We start from the raw sequence: 22,652 nt of genomic DNA, 5'->3' as shown, positions 1-22,652 counted from the left end.
AAGAAGCAGCTGTATCAAGCATATATTTGATTGGCTTGATCGAGTAACTGAACATCTTTATGTTGTCTTCTTGAAAATGTAATTCCTGAGAAGCTCAGACTATGGTAAGCCAGAGGACACACTTCTAAGATTGCAGTCAGCCAATAATATCTCTCATTTCAGTGTTCCCTCCTATTGCATGAAAAGTACACGTAAAGTGCCATCATATATAAGGTGCATATAAAGTGTCCCACTGTCAGACCCACAGACTATACAGTGCAGAAGGGACTAATGTTACAAAGATGAATAGAGAAGTATTTATATTTTACATCAACTTGGGTAAGTGTAAGACATTTTAATTTAGTTCCTTATTTAATCACTTGTAGTATGTAGTTTGAATATGATAAGTGAAGTGGATGTTCTCTCTGTAATGGGTAGAAATGGTTTATCCATGTTTTTGTCTTTGATACATTTTGTTTGTTTGCTTTGACAGTTTGTGCTTTTACCAAACCAAACGTAATCCAACCAACCCCTGTGATGGTTACTGAGCTGGGAGGCACTGTGACTCTCACTTGCTATTGTTTTAATGTGTCGGTGACCAGGTTTGATTGGTTCAAGCAGAGTTTTGGACAGAAACCCCTTCACATGGCATCATCTCTTTATGTTGGCCAAGTTAGTTATTATTCCAACATTTTTATCAAGGACTTTACTGAGACCAAACGTTTGGGTGTGATGAGAGGAGACTCCAGCTATAACTTGACCATATCCAAGACAGAGCCAGGGGACTCAGCTACATACTATTGTTTTACTTCAGCCATCTATGAGCTCACATTTGGAGAGGGAACTGTTTTAATTGTCAAAGGTAACTAAACATTTGCTTCTTCAATTTCAAAATGTGTGGCCTTGTATGTTGGTATGTTAGTACAACTGCTTCATCAAATGCTAGTAATGAATACATGGCTTTTCATGATTTTCACCCACTTAGTCTTACTTTAGTTACTCACTCTCTTCAGACTCAGAGTCCAACAACATGTCTGTGCTCCAGCAGCCTGTGTCTGAGTCAGTCCATCCAGGAGACTCTGTGACTCTGAACTGTACAATACACACTGAGACATGTGCAGGAGGACACAGTGTCTATTGGTTCAGACATGGCTCAGGAGAATCTCGTCCAGGAATCATTTACACCCATGGAGACAGGAGTGATCAGTGTGAGAAGATCTCTGAGGCTGAGTCTTCTCCACAGAGCTGTGTCTACAACCTCCCTAAGAGGAACCTCAGCCTCTCTGATGATGGGACTTACTACTGTGCTCTGGCCTCATGTGGGGAGATTTTGTTCGGGAACGGGACCAAGCTGGACATTGACCGTATGTGATACTTCTGACATTCTGTTTTATAATAATCTATGTAATCAAATTTCTTTAGATTGCAGGCAAGGTATTCTATATCATTCAGATATCTTTGTATTTATATATCATTCAGATATCTTTGTATTTCTATATCAGTCAGATATCTTTGTATTTCTACATCATTCAGATATCTTTGTTTTTCTATATCATTCAGATTTCTTTGTATTTCTATATCATTCAGATATCTTTGTATTTCTATATTATTCAGATATCTTTGTATTTCTACATCGTTCAGATATCTTTGTTTTTCTATATCGTTCAGATATCGATGTTTTTCTATATCATTCAGATATCTTTGTTTTTCTATATCTTCAGATATCTTTGTATATGAGAGAAGAAAGTATGACTCTCAGATCAGGCCGAGTCTTGTTGGTGTCTCTAACATTGTCATAGCTTTATCCCTCAGTGTCTCAGTGTCTCTATCCCTATTTGATGTTTCACAGATGGTTGTAAGGAGGACCATCTTCTGTTCATGTACTGCCTTGGCGTAGCATTGGGTCTGTGTGTCATCCTCATCATTGTCCTTACTTGTGTTTTGTACAAGATGATCAAGTGCATAGGTAAGCAATATTATTGTGCAAGATACAGTATGCTTATCAATTGTTTGTACAGTTACATTAGTTGACATGTTTTGGTCAGAATTGGTCATAAACGCTCTTCATTGTATTATGATAATGATTATATTGATTATTTGTATTTGATTAAAAGGAACCCAACTTCAGCCAAGTGCTCCTGCAGTCCCCAGTCATTATAACCAGGTAATCTGACCTCACACTTGTTTAGCTGTTGCTGAATCAATGTATTTTTCCTTCAATCAAAATATGAAAATATGCATTTTATTAGAGGATTGTTTCACTATATTTAGTATAATACCAAATATTTGGATTTTTATTTTTGTTATTCCTTTTAGGATCAAGAGCCTGTTACTCTCCATTACGCCGCTCTGAACGTTGTCCACAAGAAACCAAAGGCCGGTAGACAGAGGAGCGCCATGGAGACAGACACTGTGTACTCTGGTGTGAGACGCCAAAACATGGACTGAAATGTCAACTTTTACTCTTTATTAATTTGCATTGATTCTGTGTTTTCTACACTGTATGTTTGACTGTGGATTTTTAATTGTTAAGTTTCAATTACTTACAGATCAATTTTACATTGATACTGATGTTCAATTTTGATCAAATAAAACATTCAACTGCTTTCATATAAAGCTATTGTTTGATTTTCATTAATATTTTTCTCTTTCCTTAAATTTGTACAACACTTTCACCCACAGATTCAGCATGCAACAACCATATCAAGCCCATGCTCAATGTAAAAAAGATGGTTGGTTGCATAATAACTGTAAATATGTATCTATTGCTGGTGTTTTAGCCTCTCAAACTGTCTTCTTTTAGCTGTATCCTGTATCACAGGTCTCTGTGGTGTTCTGACTGCCCTGAATAGATTTTCCACTCACGTAAACTCAACTCTAACCCCCAGCAATGACCGTCAGTCCTCACCACACTCTCTTTTCACACACCATCAAAACCACCAACATTCATGTTACTAAGAGCCCAACTCTCTCTCTCTCCATAAGAAAAGACTGAACTAAAAATGTACTTCTTAGCTAAATATACTTTGAACCGAATTGATATGGTTGAGAGACTGATTTCCAATTTGACAATGTTCACATTGTAACTGAGCAGTTTTCACAAACTATTGACAACATGTGAATATGTATTAGTGCACTTTGCAGAACTGCAATCCATTTGTCTTTCAACAGGGAGCAGCAATGTACATGGAAGTCCCCATAACTGCCTCAACAGTAGAGTTGGCAGGAACTTGTAGTTGTCAAAATGTTCAAAATGTCTCCTAATTGGATGAAGTATCATTTACAACTTCACTTTCTGTGACAGTTCATGTCTAGCCGAAATAGCAGTCAAACAAATGCCAAAAAAGACAATGTGTATCTATGAAGAATCTATAACAAGGTAATATAGTTATTACATGCTTATTACACATCTATAACATGTTAGAAATCATTTCCAGCGTATTTAAATAGCAACCACCAAACAGGCCAGACAGTCATCATCCCTGGATCATTACTACTAACCTCAACATAGTTATAATAAAGTGTAGCTTAGTAACAAGGAGCAACAATCACTCAAAATGAAACCGATAGTAGAGTGAACTGTATGATGAAGACAATGACTCATGTGCTAGAGTGTGTCGTTTTTTAACCAATTTTTGAATAAGTCAGGAATGTCTTGAACTAGTTTTAGACGTGTCGATCGCATGACACTCACATCCCCCCACACACAGCTAACAATTTCACAGATACTTGAGGTCTACTCTAAGTACGTGGCTATATCTATTCTTTGGTCAGGCCTGTTGGCCTTGTACACACAGGACCCTCCTACCTGCTCTCTGTGTCTCTGTGGTTTTCAGCAGGATGTCTATCTGGTGTCAGTCTGTTGTTTTCGCATTTGTTACTGTTGTTCATGTTTCTACTGACAGCTTGCAGTCACAGCAAACCAGTTCTTTATAAACTTACTTGGATACATATAGTTATCTGAAATCAGTTTCAAACCACAATGAACTGGTAATGAACTTTATTGAACTCTCCAAGTGAAGCATCTCATGTCATAATACGGAACCATCTATTCTATATCTATCTGCTCAGGATGAGGGGCCATTTTAAGATGACGTCATGGGAGAACTAGTGCATTCACAATCAGACAAGTGTTCTAGGACTACTGCAGTGTTTTCTGTAAGGAGACCAATAGAGGAGGATACTCCTTCTGATAGATTGCCTCCTATGAGAACCACACTAACCAGACAGGGATACAGAGTGGATAAAGTGTGTCATGTGTATTGGTTATATTACAATGCATGTTCAATGTATAACAGTCCAATCAGTGATGCACTCTCAGGCATTACAATTCAGTTAATGCATGTTTCTGTGAATGATAGGAAATGAGACTGACATACAATTGAATTGTTTTATTCTGTAGGTGTTTATCACCTGCTATATTCTAATTACTTCGCCACTATGGCCTATTTATTGCCTTACCTCCCTTATCCTACCTCATTTGCACTCACTGTATATATACTTTTTCTATTGTATTATTGACTGTATGTTTGTTTATTCCATGTGTAACTCTATGTTGTTGTTTGTGTCGCAGTGCTTTGCATTTTCTTGGCCAGGTCGCAGTTGTAAATGAGAACTTGTTCTCAACTAGCCTACCTGATTAAATAAAGGTGAAATAAATAATCACATATACACTCTCACTGCTCTACCCCTGTTCACTCTTATACATTTACATGTTAGTAATTTAGAAGACACTCTTATGCAGAGCAACTTACCGGAGCAAGTAGGGTTAAGCGCCTTGTTCTAGGAAACATCCACAGATTTTTCACTTAGTCGGCTCGGAGATTTGAACCTGCGACCTTTTGGTTACTGGCCCAATGCTTTTAACCACTAGACAAGACATGTTCAACGTATTACAGCCCTCCTATGGGTCATCTGGAGTACTGTAACTGTTGATAATAATAATAATTTTCTTTCAAATACTTTAGAAACACTTGGTTTTGCTTGTCTTCTGCAATGGAGGCAAGATAAATCAAGTGTAACTCAAATAAGTTTGAGAAAACAAATAGCCTACTATTTTGACCCAGAGCTGTCCAGAAAAGTGTGAGGGAACAAACAGCCTACTATTTTGACCCAGGGATCTCCAGAGAGGTGAGAAAACAAATAGCCTACTATTTTGACGCAGGTGAGAAAGCAAAGGCTACTATTTTGACCCAGGGATGTCCAGAGAGGTGAAAAAACAAATTGACTACTATTTTGACCCAGGGATGTCCAGAGAGGTGAGAAAACAAATTGACTACTATGTTGACCCAGGGTTCTCCAGAGAGGTGAGAAAACAAACAGTCTAATATTTTGAACCAGGGTTCTCCAAAGAGGTGAGAAAACCACAAACCACCAAACAAGTAAAACCTTTAAGACAGTTACTTGCATTCTACAGCATCTTGTGTCTGAGTCCAGCCAGTAGACTGTGTGACTCTGTAGGGTGCAATAGACCACAAGACCATGGTCGTCTGAATGAGGCGTCAAGAAAGAAGATTGGGTCCAGTTCAACCAATCACCCATTAGCCCTTTGTTGAAGTGTTGTACACTTGGGTAGACTTTGTCCACTCAATATGTTATATTCAAAGATGGTGTCACTGTTTACAATATTTCTAATTCTCAAACAAATGGGTAAGTTATATAACTTTACCAAGGACTTCACTGGGACTAAATGTCTGAGTGTGAAGAGAGGAGTTGACAGCTTTAACCTGACCATATCCAAGACACAGTTAGGGGACTCAGCTACATACTACTGTGTTGCTATTGAAGTGGGCAAAGTCACATTTGGAGGAGCAGATTTGATTGTCAAAGGTAAACTAACTTAGTTCTTTATTTTCGATTTTCATTTTGTAACCATGAAATTCCAAATATACATTAGAAATGGTCAATAGATACATCTAGCAGGACAAAAACATTTACACACCATAATATTAATTTTCACTCTTTTCAGATTTAGAGTCCAACAGCATGTCTGTGCTCCAGCAGCCTGTGTCTGAATCCGTCCAGCCAGGAAACTCTGTGACTTTGAACTGTACAATACACACTGAGACCTGTGCAGGAGAACACAGTGTCTATTGGTTCAGACATGGCTCAGGAGAATCCCATCCAGGAAACATTTACAGAATATCCCCACTAGGAACCTTTGCCTCTCTGATGCCGGGATTTGCTACTGTGCTGTGACCTCATGGGGAGATACTGTTTGGGAATGGGACCAAGCTGGACATTCAAGATAGGTGATGTGGCTTGCTTCTTTGTATACATTTTACAAATCTACTGTGTAGAATTTACGTTTACTTGCTATTCTGTGCGTCCTCTATCAATGTTTGAATGTCCACAGGCCATAGGGCAGACCTTCTTCTCTTGGTGTACTGCCTGGATGTAGGATTGGCTTTCTCGTTTATCCTGATCATTGTCCTTGCGTGCATCATGTACAAGATGAACCAGAGAAAGTGTCTGCAGTGCAGAGGTATGTGACACCCTTTTAGAAGCTGCTCTTCTTTAATATCACCATCTACAGATGTTTCTGCAGTGGAAGAAGGAGTTGCATCTTTATCTTTGGTGTGTTTCGTTTCAGGATCCGTCTCTATGACAGCATGTCCAGCAGTCTCTTCTACGGATGCAGGGGTAAGTAGAATTCCTTATTTTGTATTACCATAAAAATATGTATGAAAATGTTTATGTTAAATAATAACATATGGTATTGTTTCCCCCTCCCCTAATTATAATTGTTTCTCACAGGACCAAGATGCAAACCATCTCCATTACGTAGCTCTGAATCTGAGCAACAAGAAGAACAGGTCTAGAAGACAGAGGTCACATGGAGACAGTGGTGTACGCTGGGATCAGACAGTAGAACTGGATGAATGAAACAGTCCAATGAATTCTCTTTTTATCTACTCCCACTTTATTAACATTATTATCTGTATTACTGTAACTAAGAAATTTTAATTTACTTGAATTAAGTGCATTGCTTATCTGCCAAACTCATTTTAAATGGACTTGCTTGTGATAAGATGAATAAAGCATTTAAAACAGTCAAGACAAAGGAAGTTGAATGTATGTATTTAGGCCAAACTCAGGCATCTTTAAAAGTGCAATATGCAGAAATCGCTACTGTCACGGTCCTGACCTTATTTTCCTTTGTTTAACTTTGTTTAGTTGGTCAGGACGTGAGCTGGATGGGTAGTCTATGTTATGTGTTTCTATGTTGGGTTAAATGTGTTGCCTGATATGGTTCTCAATTAGGGGCAGGTGTTTGACGTTTCCTCTGATTGAGAACCATATTAAGGTAGGCTGTTCTCACTGTTTGTTTGTGGGTGATTATCTTCCGTGTTTGTGTATGCTACCACACGGGACTGTATCGTTTGTGCTAGTCTGTACCTGTTTCGTGCGTTCTTCGTGATTATGTAAGTTCTTATGTTCAGGTCGGTCTACGTCGTTTGTTGTTTTGTAGTTATCCAAGTGTTCATCGTGTTTCGTCTTCATTTGATAAATCATTATGTCTACATACCTCGCTGCGTGTTGGTCCGATCCATGCTCCTCCTCATCTGAGGAGGAGAACGAATATGACAGCCGTTACAGCTACGCCATTTCCTGGTTGCTAAAATTCTAATAGTTCACCTAATTTCAGTTTATGTGACAAAACAAGCAATGCATAGTGTAGAGAATCATTGTACCATCTTGTACCATCATTGTACCCCTGTGAAATATATTTTCAATAACCCAAAATATTGTATTTTGAGATGTTTAAAGCTGGTGTACAAAACCAAAGTAAAAGACGCAAAACCTAAACTTAAGAATGGGAAGCTTAGAAATAGAGACCATAGAACAGATCTACCACCTCCTAGACTTGCTTTCAATGAGAATTAAACATCTATAACTCACATTTCTATGTGAATTTGGTCGGTTTACACAAAAAGTTACACATTGTTGCTTTAAGAGCAGGAAGCATAGATATAGCGCACTTATAACAGATCTATCGCTTCTTAATTTTGCTGTCAATGAGAATGACAGATATATAACTCACATTTCTATGTGAATTTGGTCAGTTCGCTAAAAAGTTACGTATTACAGCTTTATTTTGCAGTGCTAAACCGTCTTATGCCACTAACAAGCCCTCAAACAAACAGCAACATATTTACAGTTACTCTGCGGTCTTGAATGAACACAAGATGAGGATGTACCTACACTTTGTTAGAGACTGCTGGCTTTGTACACAGGACCCTCTTCTCTCTCTCTCTCTCTCTCTGTTTCTCTCTCTCTGTGGTTTTCAGCCGGATGTCTCAGAACTCTTAGCTATCTCATACTCTAGGCTCTACTACTTGCTCTTCAAGTTGACCATTGTAACAATATTAAACCAACTCTTTTGATGAGGCATCTTATCTATACATAGTCGACTGAAATCTGTGAAAAAACACAATGAGCTATTTATTATGTAATTTCACCTGGAGCTGTATTTCTTAGTCAAACACAACACAGTTTTAACTGTGAAGTATTATCATCACCTATAGGCCTAGAGGAATCTGCCTCCTCAATAACAAAATCATAGGAAGGGATTCTACATAAGTGCTGAATCTTAGATTGTTTTTCAATAGATTTTTTTTGTGTGAGGTGAAGTGACTGTGTGGTGATAGAAGCCCTAGTGGATGACAGTGTCATTGCATGCATGTTCCCAACAAGGTCACAACTATGAGTCTCTTGATGTAGACAACAGTAGCTGTAGTGATTAAGAAAAAGGAACGCCAAACTTGAATAATTATAACTGTATTTGTCCTAAATATTTAAGGATAAGAATATACCTATAATAAAATCTGTGTGTGTCTGATTCAGTCCAGCCAGGAGACTCCGTGACTCTGGACAATGTGAAGAAGATTGTCGCAACGGAATAAGGCGTCAACAAAAATGATGGGTCCAGTTCGACCAATCAACTGCAACTCCATTGTTGAAGTGTTGTCTACATTGGTGGACTTTTTCCACTCAAGACAAGTTGTGAGGAGGATGACACCTTCAAAGAGGATCACACTGTGTCTCATATTTCCACTTCTTGTAGAGATGGGTAAGTCCAACTTCTATATTTCTCTGTTTATGAGATGTCTGCCCTCGATTTGGATGCTTGGGATATCACATGTAATACTTTACAGACACTTTGAATATTCTAAGTTGTATTTTGGGTATGTAACAGCAAATATACTGTATTGTTCATGTTTCTTAATAGATGTAGTAGCTGGTACTGAATCCTCATCTATACTTCAGGACAGTGGTCTCATATTAGCCAACGTTGGAGACACAGTGATTGTGCACTGCTTCTATAAAGGCCACATGGACATGCATTTCTCCTGGTACAAGCAACCCTTGGGAGATAAGCTTCAACTCTTCTCAACCGCCTTTAAGTTTGACGGGAACGCAACATTTTACGATCAGTTTAAGGATAACCCTCGATTCTCAGTGGAAAATGGCCAAGAAAAGAATCACCTAAAGATCTCAGACATGCAGCTCTCTGATTCAGCCACATACTACTGTGGAAGCTCTTATGGCAACAAGGTGGAGTTTGGAAAAGGAGCCATTCTCATAGTAAAAGGTATGTTTTTGTAAACCTAAATGTAGATTTATGCAGTGTAAATATGAGGTATTATCTTATTCAGATGAGATGTTGAGTTGGAAAATGTCTACAGAGATTCAATGGGTTTATTGAACTTCTTATCAGGATCAGGGTCCAGAAACATGACTGTGCTCCAGCAGCCTGTGTCTGAGTCAGTCCAGCCAGGAGACTCTGTGACTCTGAACTGTACAATACACACTGAGACCTGTGTAGGAGAACACAGTGTCTATTGGTTCAGACATGGCTCAGGAGAATCCCGTCCAGCAATCATTTACACCCATGGATACAGGAGTGATCAGTGTGAGAAGAGCCCTGAGGCTGGGTCTCCTACACAGAGCTGTGTCTACAACCTCCCCAAGAGGAACCTCAGCCTCTCTGATGCTGGGACTTACTACTGTGCTGTGGCCTCATGTGGGGAGATACTGTTTGGGAATGGGGCCAAACTGGACATTCAAGGTAAATCCCGTTTAATCTGTAAATATCCCCAACCACACTGTATATTCATGCAAACAGCCTACCTCCAAATGATCTCATTAACTTGTCTCAACAAGCTATACAATATCACCATCAGCTTTTGATGCCATACTTTACTGTTTGATGATCTTCCTAAGTGCTCATACAATATGAATTCACTGATACCCTTTCCACAGTTCCTGAGTATCATCCTCCATTTGATCTGAGTCCTACTGTTCTGTCGTTGGTCGTCTCCAACATCGTTCTGGGGATAGTGACCCTTCTACTTGTCTGGGCGCTGTGCAGGACTCAGAACAGAGATAGCAGAGGTTTTACTTTATATCTAATGTATCTAATGTTATAGCTGATGTATCTAATGTTACATGCATCTCTATGCAAAGTACATTCTGTAAAGATCAATTAAATGTCCAACATATAAGCATGGTTAATTAACTACATGAGGTTAAATAGAGATGGATTGTCATAAAAAATAATAGCTGGCCTTCCTCTATTTCAATCTCTTTGAAGGGAGGACTGATGTCCCAACGTCCCAGTGCAATCAGGTAAATTTGTCAACATTTATAAATATAGTATGCTTTCAGTTTTAACAAGAAACTGTCATTTAACTTTTCTTACAGCTTAGAAGTCATCTTATTTGTACTTTTTATGTTAAGTTTTCTTGGAAGTAATAGGTCACTGTACTAGATGTAGCCTACTTATCTTTGTTAATTTTTCCATGGAACTTCTGTCACTGTTCCACTGACTGTCAGGTCGTTGTAGTGGGTGTACAGTCTGAACAGTCATGTCTTTTGTAGAGTGTTTTCTTCCACAGGAGAATAGAAACATTATATAGTAGATCATGCTGTCATCATAATGATTTTCCTCATGGCTCCACCCCCCTCAGAATCAAGACAGTGACGTGTTGAACTATGCAGCTGTCAGTTTCACCCCCAAGAAGAAGTCCTCCTCTAGAAGAGTGAGAGAGAAGACCAGCAGAGAGGATGCAGTGTACTCTGATGTCAGATACCTTCAGCAACAGTGAAAGATATCATCACTGTCACAAAGACACCAGAATAACCATTTTACTATTAGTAGCCTAATATAACTGCTTTTAGTACCAAAAAAGAATATGGAATTTTCAATGTAACAAAGAAACTGTTATTTTAACATTGTCTGTATGCTAGATGTATATAATGATCCTGTAATGATCATTAAATAGCCATCACGTTTTACAGCTTTTTATTGTAAGAAATCATCTGATAGAGAATACAATTTTTGCTGTATGACTGTGTGTTTTTAACATAATAAACAATTCATTTATACACTCCAAACATCTCTATTCTCTGTCTAAAGAACATCTCTGCCACCACATATACAAATATACAATATGATTAAAAGGAATATCAGTTTAGCTGAATGTGTGTCAGGCTCCATCACACCATTAGAAATGGAGAAACACCAACACACATCTATTTCTTATCACAGAAGAGGTGCTTTTTTATTTAACTGTTATTTAACCAAGTTTAGAGTTGCTGAGATACAAATACATTTTTCAGGAGAGACCATGAGAATTGCTCTGACTCCACATACCGGACACAGATATACATGTATATGATTTACAATAATGCCGGTTTACACACCTACCAGGCAGTAGCGGTGTGTGGGTACAATCACTGGGGAAGCCAAGCCATATTAAAACTTATGTGTTGTGATAATTCCATTGTTTTCTCTATAGCCTGTTAATTCATATGCTTTGCGACCGTGATATATAGGCCTAAAAGCCGAGACAAGAAGAAGACACAGTGGCAGAATAAAGTCAACCTCACCTTTGTTTTATCACAAAACCGCATAGCAGCCTCTGTCCAGTGAAGTCCACAAAAAATATTGAATGTTCAGTAACAGACAGTTACATGACCTACAGTATGCTCAAGCAAGTTAATGTTTCTGACATTTACGGACCACTAAACAGCTATTGATTTAGAACCACGGAGAATTACCGCAAGTTGCACAGAAAACAGGAGCTCCCTTCACTATTCCAGCACCATTTCAACTTCAACATTTCAACATGATCAAATCACCTCTAGTTAGTCTAATACAGCGGCAACTAAAAGATACCAAAACTATTGTGTCCAATCAACGTAAGCTACATTAAATATGATGTGGCTGTCCGTGGTTCTGATTTCTGTGTACGTTTGTGTGTGTGTGAGTTGACTAACCTTGTAAAGAATCGCCAATGCCATCCTCCTCTCTTTCATGTTGGTGAAAACCGTCTATCACTCTGTCATACAGTACACCCTTGAATTTTGTGTTGTCTTATGTTACCTGGCTAAATGCTTGCTCGTTAGCCTAACTTCAATTCATGGGCAACATTAGCTAGTTAGCATTAGCCTTCTACATCTAGCTACATATTGAACGTCCATCCTCTCAGGTAAGGGGCATAACAATGCATGAATTAATGGTAGGATTAGAATCGCCGTTATAATTATTAGCCAGTTTGGAGAATTAAGTAAAACCACAAGTCCAAATCCCTATCTCCATCCATGGATAATTTCGGAAAGGGACAATTTTAGCTAGCTAGCTAGCTAGCAACCGGAGGACAATAACACATCAAGACGCAACAATCAGTGGGATTTGATAAAAGTGACGACAAATCCAAGCTGGCTTCAGCCAGGCTTCCCCAAAAAATGGACTATTAAAAAGTATCTTTCGTCTCTTTGTGTTTCACCATTTCCCTTCAATTTGCAAGAGGCTGAATGTACCTCACAGGAGAAAGCATCCGAGCGAGCGACACTGTACGACCTTCCTTGGCATCCATGACTACACACCACTGCTACCAGGAAGGGTGTGATTTAATGTATCCCCCACCAATCAGAGAAAAAAGGCTCCTTTCTCTGTAACTGTAAGGCAAGAAGCCTACTGATCACCCTACTGCACCAGTCCATTTGATTCAGGGCAGGCGAGAGTAACCACTCGGGATGGACTGCAAGATGACCCCACTATTATCTGTATGGTGATTCTGCATCTCACTTGTAAGTGCTGTATGTGCATATCTAGACTTCCTAGTCCATTTCACCTCTGTTTCGGTAGCTATTTACTGTAAGATAACCGATAATGTCTTCTACCTTGACTCAACTTATTGACTTGGCTTTACTGTAACTCTTATGCAAATTGGGATGTGAGTTGATACACTTACATCAATTAGCCAAACATGAGCCCTTTACCTCTGAATGATTTACACCATGGGCAAATATTTCGATCTCCAACTATGTCCTCTCTCCTGTGTGTTCTAGATGGTACCATGCATCCCATTGTATCTCAGTCTGTGCGGACAGAATCGGTGCCCCTTTAGTGGGATCTGTGACTCTGGAGTGCTTCTCCACTGTAGACTCAGTGTTATCCTGGATACGGCTGAAACACACCGGGACAAGGACTTGCACCCATGTCACAGCCTACTATGAAAAGTGCAATTCCAGGGAGATTTTGCAAAGATGTCTCGTTTTGAGCTGCAATGGATGATTTGAGTTTTATTTTGACCCTATGGTATGTTGCCCATACTGATGTTGGATCATATCGTTTTGGAATATTCTGGTATAATGAATAGTATTTTGGAGATGGTGTGTATCTCATGATTCAAAGTATGTAAAGAAACAGAAAGTTTAGTAGCAAACTATGTTTCCAGTTTTAATTTCTAAATGTTGTGTGGTTCTTTTTAGCCAGTAAATAAACTCAAGTAAACCAACCAGGCTGGACATTGAGGGTTAGACCTTGTAAGAGCTGATTATAATTAATGTCTTATTTTTGACAAATTATGAAAAGTATGAAAAGTATTCCTCACACAGGGCACCAAATGTAGGTACAGTTATTATACATTTCATGTTCAGGGATTCTGGTCAGCAACCTGAAAAATTCTCTCCATTTAAATGTATTTTTCCCGTCAAGAGAATCAAGCCAGATTGCTAAACTACATAACATTTGTTTTGGTTCTTATCGTTAGTATCTTGATAGCAACACACATTCTCATGTGGAGGAGAGAGCTTAGCAAAAAAAGGTAAGTAGTGTGATTAAGTTTGACTTTGTTATACTTTATACAAAATATATTATATATGAATGCCATTTATTAATGTAATCAATGTATATAATATCATGTATGAATGGCAAATAATAATACACAAAAAATATATATGTTTTTTTTTTAAATTAGGGGTACAATGGACACTTCACCCACAGTCCAAGTGAGTAATTTCTTCTGTTATGCTGCTTCACATTCTCAATAAAATCTCATGCTTCATATAGTTCGCTGGGGTAATTTAGTAATTGTGGATGAAGTACCTATCTCTCTTTCTTTATTTTAGACTCTGACCATTGCCAGAAAATGATTGAGCTTCTCAATAAACAAATCAGAGCGTGGAAGAGGGAGAGTGCAGGGTAGAGAAGTTGTGTATGCTCCCAGATAGCAATAACTGTGAAATACTTTCCATCAGTCTTGTTTCAATATGTTAATATATCATACTGTATCTACTGTGTATTCTGTCAATATTGAATACAAAATAAAGATTCATGTATTTATTGAAAGTCAAAACAGAAATATCAAAAAAGTATTACAAATGAATCTGCATCATCAACATGTGGGCATTTTACCTTGACAAAGTCAACTAAGCTGACGGTCACTGAAACATTTGAACAGACAGTAAACCACATTTGTGTTTGTAACAGCTGAAGGTTTGTGAACATGAATCATTGAATGAATCTATTTCCTGGTGGTGTAGATGATGAAGATGATGGTCAGACAGCAGAGGAGAATTTCAGTTCTTATGATGGAGAGGAGGACAAGGATCCTCATATCTGCTTCAGTCGCCGCTTGAATGTCCCCACCTGAAAGAAGAAAATCTTTCATATTTCCAATTTTTGTATCATTGTATATAATATAGCATTGCCTATCCTGGACTGGATTCTCCTGAGCCATGTCTGAACCAATAAACACTGTGTTCTCCTGCACAGGTCTCAGTGTGTATTGTCCAATTCAGAGCACACAGTCTCCTGGCTGGACTGACTCAGACGGTCCCATTGTCACTTTGAAGCAGTTGTTGTAGTTGCCAAGGTCCCAGTGATGAAGGATTCCAAATTAACTGTGTCTCCATGGATAAAGGTCTTCAAACATCAGACTGAGCAAAAGCGAGAGATAAAGCTGAAAAAGCTAAATGTTTTGATTAATCTAAGACCTCAATCCCAATCTAGTTCATGCATGTTCAGGTACTATACTGAAAACAGTTGCAAAATAAAGTGTCGGAAAACATATATTTCCATCTTAAATACATAGGCATGATCCTACGTTTCAATAGTAAGTTTGCGCTATTACAGCGGGCTCTGTCGGCTCCAAATAACTGAGAAATGGCCAGACAGAGTTTTGTCGCTGTCCTCTGTAGATAGATCCCCATCATGTGTATACCAGTTGAGGCTCTTTGGAGGAGGAAGGGGAGGACCTTCCTACTCAGTGAATAAAAAATAATAGTAATTGTGAAACATTAAAAAAGTTATCCTTTTTAGATGAGAATATATTTAATATAATTTTATGTCATCAAATAATTGATTAAAACACACTGTTTTGCAAAGAAGTTCTACAGTAGTCTCAGCAGCACTCTATAGGGCAGCACTATGTTGTAGCCGGAGGACACCTAGCTTCTCTCCTCTTCTGGGTACATTGGAGGCTCATGGTTCTCACCCCCTTCCATAGACTTACACAGTAATTACGACAACTTCCGGAGGACACCCACCAACCTATCAGAGCTCTTGCATCATGAAATGACATGTTGTCCAACCAATGAAAGGATCAGAGACTTAATCTAGTACTGAAAGCATAACCTACAGTTAGCTAGTACTGCAGTGCCTACAATGTGGTCAGTAGTTGACTCAAAGATAGAGAAAGACAGTTTTGAACAAATTCATTTCTTTCTTATGCAACACTGGAACTCTTCCAGTCAATAAATGTTTTACCACAGGGGCCCAGTGTAACAGCTAAACTACTTGCTATTGATTGTACACACTGTGCTACATTATCGTAGCTAATTTTCCCCTAACATTGGACATCTAGCTTCGGACACTCTCTAGCGGTTTGACGATTAAATCACCTGGAGATCAACATTTAAATAGCCTGGAAAATAACGTTAAGTTTTGCAACTAAAGACACCCTTCTAGCTAACTGACCACTGATTTTCATTGCAATTTATGTAAGTTAACTTTTGAGAGTTTTCAAAAAATGTATATATATACACTCTGGGACACTCTGTGTCCCAGAGTGTCCCAGAGTGTATATATATTGTAAAATTTGACTGCACGACAGACCACACATCATTTAATATCCAACTTTTTACCTCTGAAATATAGCTGACTTCAGGTAAGTAGTTTTTTTAACCGGGAGGCTAGCCAACTAGTCAACTATCTAGTAAACACTTCGGACACAAGGTTGGTGTCTCTTTTTTAAACAAAATTAAATGGATATGTATTATAATTGATCTAAATAGTAAGGTGGCCAAAAACTGGGGACCATATATCGATAATATGGGACGTATTTCTTTGCTAAACCGCTTATCAAAAAGCTTTTTTCTCCTGGTCACAGACAGCTGATGTGTTGTGCACAAGAGAAGGGAAAAGACGAGAGGAGGAGAGTGTGTAGATAGGAGAAGGAATTATATATACAACAAGCTGTTTGTATGTGGCTGCTATGAAAGCTAACTGTGTTTGCGTGCGATCAGGGGTGTATTGATTGCATTCTTAAATGGAAGCAAACGGAACTAAACAGGGATAAACATACCTGAATTTGTCCAATAGAAACTCTCGTTTGCAACTGTTGGACTAATGATTACACCCTAGATCAGCTAGATGCAGGCAAGAGTGTGCAAGTCGGTTTTGAATGTGTCACTGTCTGTCACCATGACTACTCAAAATTCTCTCGACCTGTGCACCTACGTTGTAAACTTTCATTCATAGGCTAGGTTGTAGCAACCTCATGATGGGTACAGGGAAAATTTTAGTAACATGTAGTAAGTAGCCTAAACCTATCAATGTTACATTTAGTTGGGTGAATGGAATATGAATGACAGTCATCCAATATCCTGTAATAGAAAGAAGGCCATGTATTTAAAAAAATAAATAAACTGCACCGACTGCCACTGTTATATACTAGTCGTTCTGTCTGTCAGATTAGAGTGAGACGCAGGGGACTGGCTGTCTTAAATGCCTGGAATGATTGTCCCTCGGCCTGATTGGCTGTTCTGAGACCAGCAGAGAGAAGGAAGAGGACAGCCTACTGTATCATCAGTCCTGCTTCTAACAGTGAACTCTGAAGTTAATAAAGTCCTGAGTAATCAGATGATGATTAACATTCTTATATGTTGGAGATTTTTACACTATATCTAAAATATTTTTTACATTAATGAACAATCTTTTCAAGTTAACTGAAATAGAAAAGTAATTATTACATGCCTATGTGTGATCGGTCGCTTCAACCGCAGTATAGTGCGGCATCAGAGTTTGACTCAAACGTGAAAAGAGACATCTATAGGTGTCAGCTAATTCCCATTTCCTGCAGTTTGTTTCTAGCTGACATTAGAAAGATGACAAGTGCATCAACCACATTGTGAGGTGATAGGAACTACTGTACAACGCTGGAGCCAGTGATTAACTGATATTATTGGTTAGTAAAGCGTTTCCCAAAATAGGGGTCACCTGATTTGGGATCGCATGACTGTAAAATGGGGAAAGAAAAACTGAAATAAAATAAAAACAATTGTGCTTGGTTCAAAGAACCGGGGTTACGTCAGTAACCTTCAGCAGCCGCAAGATGGGGTTCTACTAAATAGAGCTGTTTCAGTTTTCTATCTACAGATTTGGCTCTATATTTGGAATGGTTTCAACTACAAATTATTATGACCCCATTACTGAAGGATAATACTCTCAGGAACACGTATGTATCTTCTGTTTCCCTCTACAATTCTCAGAAACCAGAACAGAACAGACTGGACAAGACCAGACACTAACTCAGACTGGGGGAAAACGAACGTCATCAAAATTATTGCCTGGTGATCTTCTGAACTTCCCAATACCTTTCTGATGCATTTCAGTCACGTCAAATCATATTTCCTTGAGATTGAAAACTGTCAAAAGTACTGTTAGACTGATTTGTAAAAGACTGTCATAGCTCCATTGGTCATTGATTACATAACTTTTTTTACATGGTGGGGTCGCGAAAAATGTTTGATATCAAAATGGAGTCGCGGGTAAAAAAGTTTGGGAACCCCTGGGTTAGTAGCTCTGACACCCAGACAGATCTTCATGCTATAATCATGAGCTGAAAACAAGTATGGGTAGCTGCAGCCCTATATGGCGACAGGAGTATGGGCGAGTGGGTGTGTCGAAAGGAGTGGGTGTATGGAAAGTGAATCAGCTAGTTTGGCAGATTTGTTGCCTCTCAAGTCCGTTTTGCGTAGCTGATTTGGCTGAATGATGAGTCGATAAGCTGGCGACCAGTGCACCGATGTTGTATTGACCTGCCTGCCTACCCGAGGTGCTTCTTACTGTGGAGCTGTATCACGGCCGTGTCGCCAGCGGTAGCTAACGTGGCAATTTTTTACCATCCCATTATCTTTTTTTCAAGTAGGATAGCAGCATACACATTAACCAATATTGAAAACCATCTAGATGTGACCTTAATACATACAGTATGGGGCGGTAGCGTAGCCTAGTGGTTAGAGCATTGGACTAGTAACTGAAAGGTTACGAGATCAAATCCCCGAGCTGACAAGGTACAAATCTGTCGTTCTGTCCCTGAACAAGGCAGTTAACCCCCTAGGCCGTCATTGAAAATAAGAATTTGTTCTTAACTCACTTGCCTAGTTAAATAGAGGTAAAATAAAAAAGTACACACAGTCTACTACTCAATGGGGAGGGCATGAACAGCAACAACACAGTGCCCTTTGCTCTCATTTGTCAAGCTACCTACTGTAGTAGCTATCTACTGTAGTAGCCAGTATCAGGGTGACAGTCACAGTAAGCACACACGTACAATACATGAAGCAACAGTACACCCATCACCAGTATTTCTAATAAAAAATAACAATTGTCAGTTTTATAATTCAAAATGTACAGTTATTTGTATAAAACTAACAGAGAAATACGACTCAGACGGGCTTGCATGGGCTTCAAAACAGATGTACAAACTCTTGCGGTATGGTAGCTCAATGTATCGTAGCTGCGTGGTTAGGAACTGAAGAAAAAAAAACACAGCTCAATCAAAACAGTCAAACTTATATCAGAGTGCTTTTGACACACTAACTCCTTTCCACATGCACACTACTTTCCTTTCGACACACCCACTCGGCCATTCTCCAGTCACCATACTGGACTGCAACTACCCTTCTCGCAATAACGCCTGTCTCTGAAAAGACTTGACTACCTTTGTAGCTGTATCTACAGTCAGGCTAGGGTTAGGCTAGTGTTACGGCTAGGACTAGGGTTAGGGCTGAGGTTAGAGCTTCAACACTGTCTGCATCTGGGTCTTCTCCTGAAACGTGGTAAAAATATATTTCATATTTGAGATTCTTAAAAGTAGCCACCCTTCACCTTGATGACAGCTTTGCACACTCTTAGCATTCTCTCAACCAGCTTCATGAGATTGTCACCTGGAATGCATTTCAATTAAGAGGTGTTCCACGTTAAAAGTTCATTTGTGGAATTTATTTTCTTCTTTTAATGAACTTGCCATGTAGCCATGAGTCCTGGACTGAAATTCCTGGCATGTTTCTGACCCATTGATATTACAAAAAAAACACTATTTCCATTGATCGTTAGTACTCTAGTGATCTCTCATCCTCTGCGTTGTGTATTTATTTTCAAGATATTCGTACAACACCAATAAGAAGCAGTCTTGCTTGGGCCAAGAAATACGAGCACTGGATATTACACCGGTGGAAATCTGTCTGACAACCATCGTGTCTTTGTGAGACGCAGAGTAGCTGAACAGATGATCTCCACATGTGTGGTTCCCACCGTGAAGCATGGAAGAGGAAGTGAGATGGTGTGGGGGTGCTTTGCTGGTGACACTGTCTGTGATTTAGTTAGAATTCAAGGCACACTTAATCAGCATGGCACCGCAGCATTGTGCAGCGATACGCCATCCCATCTGGTTTGCGCTAAGCAGGACTAACATTTGTTTTCAACAGGACAATGACCCAACACACCTCCAGGCTGTGTATTGGCTATTTGACCAAGAATGAGAGTGACGGAGTGCTGCATCAGATGACCCTGGCCACCACAATCACCCGACCTCAACCCAATTCAGATGGTTTGGGATGAGTTGGACCGCAGAGTAAAGGAAAAGCAGCCAACAAGTGCTCAGCATATGTGGGAACTCCTTCAAGACTGCTGGAAAAGTATTCCAGGTGAAGCTGGTTGAGAGAATGTCAAGAGTGTGCAAAGCTGTCTTCAAGGCAAATGGTGGCTACTTTGAAGAAAATAACAATTAAAATATATTTTGATTTGTTTAACACTTTTTTGGTTACTACATTATTCCAAATGTTTTGCTTCATAGTTTTGATGTCTTCTCTACTATTCTACAATGTAGAAAATAGTACAAAAATAAAGAAAAAACAGTGAATGAATAGGTATGTCTAAACCTTTGACTGGTACTGTATGATCCATCTGTTGTGTGTAGCCTTGTGGTCCTCTATGAGCCCCACCAAAGGAGTAGTTGCCTCTTTTGGCCACTCTTAATTAACTTAGATCTCTGTTGTGTGTGTTAGTGATTTGGTTATTTTTTTATAGTGTGACCCAAAGTACCCAGCAGTAGACAACTGTATTATACTGATCACTTCTAAAGACAAATAAAGAGTTAAACCAAAATTGCCTTTGTCATGATGTTATTCCCCCTTAGTATTTCCTGTCTTGTCTTTGCACTGGTCACAGCCCCCTATTCCGAGAAGCCCCTTATAAGGAGAATATGATTGGGGTCTGAGGTAGAGGAGGGGCAAGTGAGTGTACGCATCACTTCCTGTGGTGTGAGTGACAGGAAGGAGTAGCTCAGTGTAGAGTGAGACCTGCTGAGGTGAACATCACTGGGTCTCTCATAGACAAACACTGGGGGATGAAATGTCCCTTATGCTCTCTCTCTCTCTCTCTCTCTCTCCTCTCTCTCTCTCTGTCTCTCTCTCTCTCTCTCCTCTCGTTCTCTCTCTCCTCTCTCTCTCTCTCTCTCTCTCTCTCTCTCTCTCTCTCCCCTCTCCTCTCTCTCTCTCTCTCTCTCTCTCTCTCTCTCTCTCTCTCTCTCTCTCTCTCTCTCTCTCTCTCTCTCTCTCTCTCTCTCTCTCTCTCTCTCTCTCTCTCTCTCTCTCTCTCTCTCTCTCTCATCTCTCTCTCTCTCTCTCTCTCTCTCTCTCTCTCTCTCTCTCCTCTCTCTCTCTCTCTCTCTCTCTCTCTCTCTCTCTCGTCTCTCTCTCTCTCTCTCTCCCTCTCTCTCTCTCTCTCTCTCGCTCTCAGTATGTCTCATCAGATTTCCAGTCAACCTGCCTAAAGATTGAATGGGCAAAATAGTTGTGTGTAAGAGTAAATGCCTTGGCGATTTGAGGGCGTGGGGGGGGCTCTTTACACACCTCTTGTCATCTGTTCATCTGGACGGTAAACACCAGACCCGTGCCAGTCAGATAGATGTGCAAAGTATGTCAAGAATACAAAGCCAACCTTAAAATGTGCAGGGTTTCTTAAACTATAAGTCCTTAGTTATGAGAATACATCTATAATCACACACTATTTATTGTTATTTAGGGTCATTGGAGGTCGATTTGGGTCACGGGAGGACAGTCAATTTCTCATTTGGGTCTCGAATTGAAAACATTCAAGAACCCTAAAGAAGATCTTTACAAGATGGCGTCGACAGGGAGGGCTGCCTCGCTTCTAGTCCTTAGGAAACTTGCAGTATTTACTTTTTTCATGTATTATTTCTTACGTTGTTATTACATACAGCCGGGAAGAACTATTGGATATCAGAGCAACGTCAATTTACCAGCACTACGACCAGGAATACGACTTTCCCGAAGTGGATCCTTTTTCCAAACCATCCAGGGCATTTTAACTGATTCTAGCCACCTGGATTCTTTGTACATCGAGCCCGATAGGAATAAACATCTCTCCGGGAAGAAGAAGGGTGTATGTTTCATGATTAACGACTCATTGTGTAATTGTAACAACATACAGGACCTCAAATCCTTTTGTTCACCTGACCTAGAATTCCTCACAATCAAATGCCTACCGTATTATATTCCAAGGGAATTCTGCTTTCATTATTGTCATAGCCGTGTATATCCCCCTCAAGCCGATACCATGACGGCCCTCAAAGATCTTAACTGGACTTTATGCAAACTGAAAACCATATATGTTGAGGCTGCATTTATTGTAGCTGGGGATTCTAACAAAGCAAATTTGAGAACAAGACTGCCTAAATTCAATCAGCATATCGACTGTAGCACTCACACTGGTAAATCACTAGATCACTGCTACTCTAACTTCTGCGATGCATACAAGTCCACCCCCCCCCCCCCTCCTTTCGGCAAATCTGACC

At 39.5% G+C, this 22,652-nt stretch overlaps 2 protein-coding genes across 2 annotated transcripts; both read left to right on the top strand.

Annotated features, from left to right (window-relative positions):
* Window positions 1–248: 248 nt before the first annotated feature.
* LOC129865676 (uncharacterized) lies at window positions 249–2,490 on the top strand. Its single transcript, XM_055938625.1, has 6 exons — window positions 249–318; window positions 473–841; window positions 993–1,343; window positions 1,829–1,945; window positions 2,094–2,143; window positions 2,296–2,490. Exons 1-6 carry the CDS (start codon window positions 282–284, stop codon window positions 2,425–2,427), a joined length of 1,056 nt encoding a protein of 351 aa, XP_055794600.1. The 5' UTR covers window positions 249–281; the 3' UTR covers window positions 2,428–2,490.
* Window positions 2,491–8,969: 6,479 nt separating this feature from the next.
* Window positions 8,970–11,291, top strand: LOC129865675 (uncharacterized). Its single transcript, XM_055938624.1, has 6 exons — window positions 8,970–9,052; window positions 9,212–9,574; window positions 9,701–10,051; window positions 10,246–10,377; window positions 10,577–10,611; window positions 10,953–11,291. The coding sequence occupies exons 1-6, from the start codon at window positions 8,995–8,997 to the stop codon at window positions 11,088–11,090; spliced, it is 1,077 nt and encodes a 358-aa protein (XP_055794599.1). The 5' UTR covers window positions 8,970–8,994; the 3' UTR covers window positions 11,091–11,291.
* Window positions 11,292–22,652: the final 11,361 nt, after the last annotated feature.

Source organism: Salvelinus fontinalis, chromosome 11, assembly GCF_029448725.1.
Source record: "Salvelinus fontinalis isolate EN_2023a chromosome 11, ASM2944872v1, whole genome shotgun sequence".
NCBI lineage: Eukaryota > Metazoa > Chordata > Actinopteri > Salmoniformes > Salmonidae > Salvelinus > Salvelinus fontinalis.
This window is presented reverse-complemented; position numbering and strand designations above follow the sequence as displayed.

Excerpts from the sequence above, each read along its gene's own strand:
- LOC129865676 (XM_055938625.1), top strand. The coding sequence starts at position 282 with ATGAATAGAGAAGTATTTATATTTTACATCAACTTGG. Across the intron at positions 319-472 it reads TATATTTTACATCAACTTGG|TTTGTGCTTTTACCAAACCA; the intron begins GTAAGTGTAAGA and ends TTGCTTTGACAG. Across the intron at positions 2,144-2,295 it reads TCCCCAGTCATTATAACCAG|GATCAAGAGCCTGTTACTCT; the intron begins GTAATCTGACCT and ends TATTCCTTTTAG.
- LOC129865675 (XM_055938624.1), top strand. The coding sequence starts at position 8,995 with ATGACACCTTCAAAGAGGATCACACTGTGTCTCATATTTCCACTTCTT. Across the intron at positions 9,053-9,211 it reads TCCACTTCTTGTAGAGATGG|ATGTAGTAGCTGGTACTGAA; the intron begins GTAAGTCCAACT and ends GTTTCTTAATAG. Across the intron at positions 10,612-10,952 it reads CAACGTCCCAGTGCAATCAG|AATCAAGACAGTGACGTGTT; the intron begins GTAAATTTGTCA and ends CACCCCCCTCAG.